This window comes from Octopus bimaculoides, chromosome 9 (assembly GCF_001194135.2).
Source record: "Octopus bimaculoides isolate UCB-OBI-ISO-001 chromosome 9, ASM119413v2, whole genome shotgun sequence".
Taxonomy (NCBI): domain Eukaryota; kingdom Metazoa; phylum Mollusca; class Cephalopoda; order Octopoda; family Octopodidae; genus Octopus; species Octopus bimaculoides.
In genome coordinates, this window is record NC_068989.1 from 24,413,588 (window position 1) to 24,422,842 (window position 9,255).

The 9,255-nt window shown below is 40.0% G+C and overlaps 1 protein-coding gene across 1 annotated transcript in view; it reads right to left on the minus strand.

Annotated features, from left to right (window-relative positions):
• The window catches only part of LOC106884216 (propionyl-CoA carboxylase alpha chain, mitochondrial), an 80,400-nt gene that overhangs the window by 46,981 nt on the left and 24,164 nt on the right, over positions 1-9,255 (minus strand). Inside the window, exons 6-8 of the mRNA XM_014935468.2 lie at positions 5,630-5,798; positions 5,134-5,212; positions 2,290-2,392 (exon numbers count right to left, since the gene is read on the minus strand). Coding sequence (XP_014790954.1) covers positions 2,290-2,392; positions 5,134-5,212; positions 5,630-5,798 — 351 coding nt within the window. The remainder of the gene's footprint in view (positions 1-2,289; positions 2,393-5,133; positions 5,213-5,629; positions 5,799-9,255) is intronic.

Sequence of the window (9,255 nt, forward strand, 5' to 3'; positions counted from 1 at the left end):
CATGGAAAGCGGACGTTAAACGATGATGATGATGATGATGATGATAAGAGCATTCAACAGTATAAAAAAGGGGGAAACACACAAAATAAAGACTAACAGGTTTCTGGTGTGTATCATTTGAAGAACAATAAGTTGCAAGACACTGTAATAGAACATATTCATCCAGCAACATGTATATAAAGCTAGGCAATGGGAAGTTGCTCTATTTATGCGGCAAAACACACTAACAATTTGAATATAAGTAGTTTCATGCTAATCTCTTGAAGGTCACACTCATCAGTAATTAAGCAAATGGAACCATCTATCAAACCTTTCACTCCAACCCTAGTTATTAGTAGAATCTAAGGAAACCAGAGATGGGATTACTTTCAACATCATTATTTTATGTCCACATCCCATCCTGGTAATGAGTTGGATGAGCCATAATGATCTAAGACAGTTCTATTTGGGGAGTTACAACTTTCTAGACAGGTCAGAGGACCACATCTTGCTCATAGGTCCCATTTTTAACATGGATTCTACAACTGGATCCCTTTATAACATCAACCATTTTACAAAGTATACAGAGTGCATTTTATCATGCTACCATCACTAAAGAAATTGCCATGCCCTTAACAAGACTAAAGAGATTTTTGTATCTAACACCATCGCTATTTGTTCACTAACCACTTTACACAGTATACTGGGTGTATTTTATTGTGGCATCAGTACTGGAGATGTTGCTCTGTCTTCAACAATGAGTTCTTTCTACACTAAGTTATTTTTGCTTATTCACTAATCACCTTATAGAGTGTAATGGGTGCACTATATTATGGCACCAGGACAAGAGAGGTTACCTTGTATTTTGCAAGGCCAGAGAGTCCCTTCTACATTATCTCCAATAAAATGTTCTGCATTTTATGGAAATGGTTTGCTATTTCTTACAGTTTGAATGACCCTAAAGAGGCTTCTTCTTTGGCTTGAGAGGCTCCTTTCAGATAGCAAGTAGGATATTGATACAAACAAGAGAGACATTTCAAACAGAGCCCTTCGTCCAATGAAGGTCCTTGTCCAAAACATCAAACTTACATTAGCAAATTAGTTTACTATAAGGTAGTGGAGAACTTTGATGTTTTGAACAAGAAGCTTCGTTGGATTAAGGGCCCTGTTTCAGAAGTCTTACTTGGTTGTATTAATATCCCACTTGATATCTGAAAAGAGCCTCTCAAGCCAAAGAGACCCTCTGTGGGGTCATTCAAACTGTAAGAAATAGCAGACCATTTCCATCAAATCACACTTTACAATTTTAAAAAAAAAAAGGGGGGGAGGGGAGAAAGATGGACGCATCTTTTAAATTGTGGGGTCTGGAGAAAGTGACAATGCCCATGGGCTTTCCAGGTCCTCCAAACCAGTGACACTGACGCCCTTAATGTTCCTCTTGAACCAAATTAAGACAACACCAGCAGAAAAGATATGAGCGGAGAAAGAAATCCTAAGGCCTGACATTTTGGGAAGAACAGATTAAGTGTAGAGATCAGTGCAGAGGCAGCAGAATTGGACACATCTTGTCCTAGATGTACAAAAAGATGGGTTGATTATGGCTGGAGAACCCTTGATCATAGATCTGCTCAAAGCTGACTTGGGCTAAACAACAGCAATAGCAACAAACACTCTGACATCAATGGTGAATCTTATACTCTCTCTCTTTTATTCTTTTACTTGTTTCAGTCATTTGACTGCGGCCATGCTGGAGCACCGCCTTTAGTCAAGCAAATCAACCCCAGGACTTATTCTATAGCCTAGTACTTATTCTATCGGTCTCTTTTTGCTGAACCGCTAAGTTACGGGGACGTAAACACACCAGCATCGGTTGTCAAGCGATGGTGGGGGGGACAAACACAGACACACAAACACACATACATATATACATATATACGACAGGTTTCTTTCAGTTTCCGTCTACCAAATCCACTCACAAGGCTTTGGTCAGCCCTAAGCTATAGTAGAAGACACTTGCCCAAGGTGCCACGCAGTGGGACTGAACCCGGAACCATGTGGTTGGTAAGCAAGCTACTTACCACACAACCACTCCTGCGCCTACTGTTCTATAATTTTCTTCAAAGTGAATCAAAGGGAATTACTCATTAGTGAAAACATCTGATTTCAACCCAGTTTTTTTCAATTGTGTAAATAAATCAATAAATAAATAAATAAAGGTTTTGAAGTGCTAAGAAACACATCAACAACATAGAAGAATGCAGTGCTAAGGAACAAAACCTCAAAATGTATAAAAGGATTACATTATCTTACTTGAATCTCAATATGGCGTGGATTGTCGATAAATTTTTCTATGAGCATTCGGTCATCACCAAAACTGGCAGCAGCTTCTTGCGTAGACAAACGGAATGCATCTCTATAATGAACCAAGTGGGAAACATCAGGTATTAAACATTGTTGTTGTAGAACATCTGCAATCTGTTCTAAATCAGGTCGGAGCAACATTTTTTTAGCAGGAAGCTTTAAGAATTTATCATCACCATCATCATTGTTACTTCTAAGTCCATTTGTTCCCATAATGTCATGGGCTGGAGGAAAATTCTGAAGGCTGTATTTTACAGAAGGATGTGTTTCCTCACATTATCCCATATTTATTTTTCAAGTAAATCCCAAGTCTTTACATGTCAAACCATTAAACTGAGTTCAAATCTTGCCAAGATCAACTTTGCCTTTCATCTCTTTGGGGTAATAAAATAAAGTACCAGTCAAGTACCGAGACCAATGTAATCAATTAGCCTCCACCCTGTTACATTTCTGGTTTTGTGTCTCTGTTAGAAACGATTATTATTCTTGCAGAATCATTAGCATGCCACGCAAAATACATAACATTTCATCTGTCTTTATGTTCTGTGTTCAAATTCCACAGGGGTCAACTTTTTTTTACATCCTTTTGGGGTTGATAAAATAAGCACTGGGGTCAATGTAATCAACTTAGACCCTACCCTGAAATTGTTGGCCTGTACCAAAATTTGAAATCATTATTATTATGCTGGTAAGCTAGCAAAATTATTAACATGTCAGACAAAATGCTTAGTGACATTTCATCCTTCTTTACAATCTAAGCTTAGATTATGTCAAGGTTGACCTTGCCCGTCATCCTTTCACTTGATTACTAGAGATACTATAATCAACTAGACCCCTCCTCAAAATTTCAGGCCTTGTGTCTATAGTAGAAAGGATAATTATTATTATTTTCTGTTGTTCCAGATCTTTATGTTCCAAGTCAGTGATGAGATTTAAAAAGTAATGAAGAAATCTCTAACCATCTTAATTATAATAATAAAAATAACAACAATAATCATGGCTTCTAATTCAGGCACAAAGCTAGAAATTTTAAGAGGAGGAGATAAGTGGATAGCATCAACTCCAGTACATAGACTGGTACTTTATGTCATTGACCTCCAAACATCTACATATCCCCCCCCCACACACACACACACACACAAAGAGGATGAAAGGCAAAGTTGACCTCAGCAGGATTTGAACTCAGAATATAAAGAGTCTTAAGAAATGCCACGAAGCATTTTGTCTGAGACGCTAACAGTTCTGCCAGCTCAATTCTTTCTAATTTTGGCACAAAGCCAGCAGTTTTGAGTGGAGTGGTTATGTCAATTACAATGATGCCAACACTTGACTGGTACTTTATTTTTATTGATCCTGAAAGGATATGAAAAAGAAAAGGCTATGTTTCGATGTAATGACAATTACTGTCATTGAAGCACATGGCTTTGTTTACATCTAATCGGCCTTTTCCATAAAGGAGGGATGGGAAATGACTGGGGAAGACGGTACGGTGAGCCTCACCGACCATCACTTTATTTCTTTCTTTCTTTCTTTGTCTCTCTCTCTCTCGGTCACCGACCATCGCTTTCTTTCTTTCTTTCTTTGTCTAAAGGTTCTTCTGTATCTATGAAACTTCCTCTCTAGTTAGTGGTTATGCAAAGCAGAAAGGCTCACCGTACTGTCTTCCCCAGTCATTTCCCATCTCTCCTTTACGACCTTTCATTATTTTTATGCACCCTTTTAAAGCCTAGCCACCCTCATGGGCCTGGTTTCCCGGTTTCTATGGCGTATGTGTTCCCCACCAGTTGGATGGGACGCCAGTCCATCGCAGCTTTACTCAAGAAACAGGAAGAAAGAGTGACAGAAAGTTGGGGAAAAAGAGTACAGCAGGGTTCGCCACGATCCCCTGCTGGAGCCTCGTGGAGCTTTAGGTGTTTTCGCTCAATAAACACACACAACGCCCAGTCTGGGAATCGAAACCACGATCCTCCAACTGCAAGTCCGCTGCCCTAACCACTGGGCCATTGCACCTCTAAAGTTTACATTAGCAGAATTTTAACTTAGAACATAAAATGCTGGAAGAAATGCTACAAGGCATTTTGTCCATGCTAACAATTCTGCTAGCTCACCAACTTAATAAACATAATGATGATGTTAACAATAATAATGATGAGCATCATTTCAAATTTTGGCACAAGGCCAGCAACTTCGGGGATGGGGGATGTCAATTACATTGCCCTCAGTAATCAACTGGTATTTATTTTATTGACCTCAAAAGGATGAAATTCAAAGTCAACCTCGGCAGATTTTGAACTCAGAATGTAAAGACAGACAAAATGCCACTAAGCATGTTAACAATTCTGCCAGCTCGTTGCCTTAATAATAATAATAATAATAATAATAATAATAATAATAATAATAATAATAATAATCCTCTTTACTATAGGCACAAGGCCTGAAATTTGGAGGAGGGAGATGCTTAATTACATCGACCCCAACACTCATCTGGTACTTATTTTATCAACCCTGAAAGGATGAAAGGCAAAGTCAATAATAATAATAATAATAATAATAAAGGTTTCAAAAATTGGTACAAGGCCAGCAATTTTAAAGGGAGGAGGTTAGTTAATTACATTGATGCCAGTGTTCAATTGGTTCTCCTTTTATTGACTATAAAAGGCAGAACACCAGGATTTGAACTCAGAATTTAAAGAGAAGAAAATCTAAGCTGTAATGATTCTGCCACCCACCAGTGAAAACAGCCAGAGCTAAAACATTGATATTGAAATTTGAAATCTTAGATCAAACTGTTACCTTGCTTCTTTATCACTTCTGGCAATTCTCATCCCTTTTCCACCACCACCAGCTGAGGCCTTGATCATAACAGGATAACCTATTTATAGACAGTCAAAAGAGTTGTTATTTAAGGATGAACTCTGACACAGTTTATAATATTAGATGAAATGGCTATAAGGTGAAGGTATTTGACTACTGTACATATAGCCAGGAGTTCTTTACAAAAGACAAATAAATGTGTAAAGTAACAGTTAAGGGGAGAAATAGGGAAGGACAGTTTCAGATACACATACCAGCATGCATAGATATGGCAGACATGTAAACCCAACAGGTAGGTTTATAGGTAGTCAGAGAGAAAGATCAATGCATGAATAGAAAACTAGACAGATTGGGTAGAGAAATAGCTTGACAAATAGTCAAATAGATATAAAGGTAGGAACATAGGCAGACAGGTAAATATAGGTAGAAAGATGGAAAGAAAAAGAGACTTTAAGAGAGAGAGAGAGAAACATACCAATTTCATTAGCAAGTTGCACACAATGCTCAGCGTCTTGGACTTCACCATCAAACCCAGGAATAAGGTTTACCTGAGCTTCACCTGCAATGCGTTTACTCTCAATTTTATCACCCATAGACTGGATAGAGGCACTGTTTGGACCAATGAAGGCAACACCCATTTCATCCTAAAAGGAAACCACAGAATGGTTTATAAATATTAATTCATATCAGGGGTGGATGTGTGGTTAAGAAGTTTGCTTCCCAACGACATGCTTTTGTTCAGTCCCACTGAGCAGACCTTGGGCAAGAGTCCTCCACTATTGCCCAGAGCCAACCAAAACCTTGTGAGTGGTTTCACTAAACAGAAACTGAAGAAACTGAAAGAAACCTATTGTGTGTGTTTGTGTGTATGTTTTATATATATATATATAAATATGATTGATAGATAGATAGTTGTTGGATAGGTGTTGACTACTCATGAGTTGACAGGTTCTATTTTACATCCTGCAGGGTATCCAATCACCCTCCTTATCAAGCAAGCTTGGAGGGGTTGCTAGTTTAGTCGCCAACGACCCAACTATACAAAAGGCTGTACTAGGTTACATGTTACCATGGCTCTGATATAAGGACAAGCTGAAGTGTAACCTCTCAGCAGTCAATCATCATTATCATCATTTAACGTCCGCTTTCCATGCTAGCATGGGTTGGACGATTTGACTGAGGACTGGTGAAACCAGATGGCTACACCAGGCTCCAATCTGATTTGGCAGAGTTTCTACAGCTGGATGCCCTTCCTAACACCAACCACTCCGAGAGTGTAGTGGGTGCTTTTACGTGCCACCGGCACAAAGGCCAGTCAGGCGGTACTGGCAATGGCCACACTCAAAATGGTGTATTTTATGTGCCACCTGCACAACAGCCAGTCCAGGGGCACTGGCAACGATCTCGCTCGAAAGTCCTTACACATGCCACGAGCACAAGTGCCAGAAAGGTGATGCTGGGCACAGGTGCCATCACGAGTTAGCTTTCGCTTGCCCCAATAAATCTTCGCAAGCTGAGTTTCGTGTTGCCATCACGATTTCGCTTTCCCCAATAGCTCTTAACACATAACACCTTTGAGCAAACAGTTGTGGAGGGAACAAAATGGAGATCATCACTTGAAAATGGTATAGGAGACTTTGTTTTAACTAGCATTAAGAGGCTTAGGGCTGCAAGGCAAAGGTGAAAAGCAGCTGCAAATATACTGCCTGCACTGACCCATAACTCCCATACTTGCAACATCTGTGGGCTTCATTGCAAATTGTTGGCAGGACTCAAATGTCACATTTGACAAAAGTATTATGAATGACAAAGTGTAGGTTGTTGGATCCTCATACGTCAAAACCGACGGGAGAGTCCATCACATATATAATTGTGAATGGATGTCCATATCACACAAGCAGTGTAATATGGACTCTACAAAACATGTCAAACCATGATGAAATATTACATTACCTTACTTGAAAACAGGTGAGGGTCAGTGAAAGGAAGGGTATCTGACCACAGAAAAATCTACCTAAATAAATGCCATCTAACCCAAGTATGCATGGAAAAGTCAGTATTAAAATGAAGATAAGGATGGTGCTTAAATATTGCAAGAGATGTGACAAATTACTCAGGTCTAATAGAGTGAATGACAAATTTAATTCCAAGTTGATATATTTCATGTTGCTTCAGTCCATTCAGCGGGTTAAAATGAGTAGTACATGTATTTCAAAGGGCTGACCTTGTCACATTCTATGTAAAGGAAAGATTAACCTTTCTACGGCCACCATGTTTTACCAAAACACACATCCCAGAGACTAATATAATACTTTCTTAAACATATATGGCTCTCTGTTAGATACGATGACAAGTATTTCAGTTGAACTGACCAATGGAACAGCCTGATCCTGAAATTAACATGCAAGTGGCTGAGCACTCCACAGACATGTGTACCCTTAAGATAGTTCTCAGGAAGGTTCAACATTACACAGGATGTGACATGGCTGGCCCTTTGAAATACATGTACTATTCATTTTTGCCAGCTGAGTGGACAGAAGCAACATGAAATAAAGTGGCTTGCTCAAGGACACAATGTGCTGTCGGGAATCAACCTCGCAATCATGAGACAAATACCCTAACCACTCAGCCACGCCTTCACAAATACACACACGTGTGTGTGTATCTAAGTACATGCGTGTGTATCATCAACATCATCATTGTTTTAACATCTACTTTTACCATATTTGCATGAGACAGAATTCATTGAGGCAGCTGTTTTATGGGTAGATTCCCTGTTGCCAACCCTTGCTTAATTCCCAGAAAACTAATACAGCCCCTATGATTGGACATGTTTATATATATATATATATATATATATATATATATATATATATATATGTATATATATATATATATATGAGTGTAAATGTGTCTTAACAGCAGGTAATGGTCGTAAACAAGTGTCACTGTCGTACGTGCGGTGTTGTATATTTCTGATCTTCCATGTAAATATGTCTTACTTTGGGAAAATATTACTTCACTTAGTAATAGGTGACGGTTGGCAACCGGAAGGAAATCTAGCCGTACAAAATCTGCCTCAGACTCTGCACAACCCACAAAAGCATGGTGAGATGGACATTAAAATGATGTCAATGTGTCAATATGTGTTCGGCTGTGTGTCTGTGTATACATATATAATTAATAGCTACAAAAGTAGTATTAATACCAAAAGATAATCTTGATCTCCAACATAATGTAGAAGTTGTGTTAGACTACAAAATACTGTGTCATTCATCTTGAGAGGATCTCTCATAAGGACTCATCATTATTATCATCATCATTTAACGTCCGCTTTCCATGCTAGCATGGGTTGGACGATTTGACTGAGGACTGGTGAAACCAGATGGCTACACCAGGCTCCAATCTGATTTGGCAGAGTTTCTACAGCTGGATGCCCTTCCTAATGCCAACCACTCAGAGAGTGTAGTGGGTGCTTTTATATGCCACCAGCACGAAGGCCAGTCAGGCGGGTACTTGGCAACGGCCACGCTCAAAATGGTGTATTTTATGTTCCGCCCACACAAGAGCCAGTCCAAGGGCACTGGCAACGATCTCGCTCGAAAATCCTTACACATGTAACGGGCACAAGTGCCAGAAAGGCGACGCTGGGCACAGGTGCCATCCCGATTTTGCTTTCGCTTGCCCCAATAAGTCTTCACAAGCTGAGTTTCATGTCCAATGAAGGAGACGACGTTGGCATGGGTGCCAGTCGTCGAATTTAGTTCGATTTCGATTTCACTTGCCTCCGCAAGCGGAGTTTAGTGTCCATTGACGGAAAGGTACGCATAAGTGGGCTGGCTATACCCCTGGCAGAGGCCTTGAATTTAGGTCTCACTTGGCTTGCTGGGTCTTCTCACACACAGCATATTTCCAAAGGTCTCGGTCAGAAGTCATCGCCTCGGTGAGGCCCAATGTTTGAAGGTCTTGCCTCACCACCTCAGCCCAGGTCTTCCTGGGCCTACCTCTTCCACGGGTTCCCTCAACTGTTAGGGCGTGGCACTTTTTCATGCAGCTATCCTCGTCCATTCTCGCCACATGTCCATACCAGCGCAATCGTCT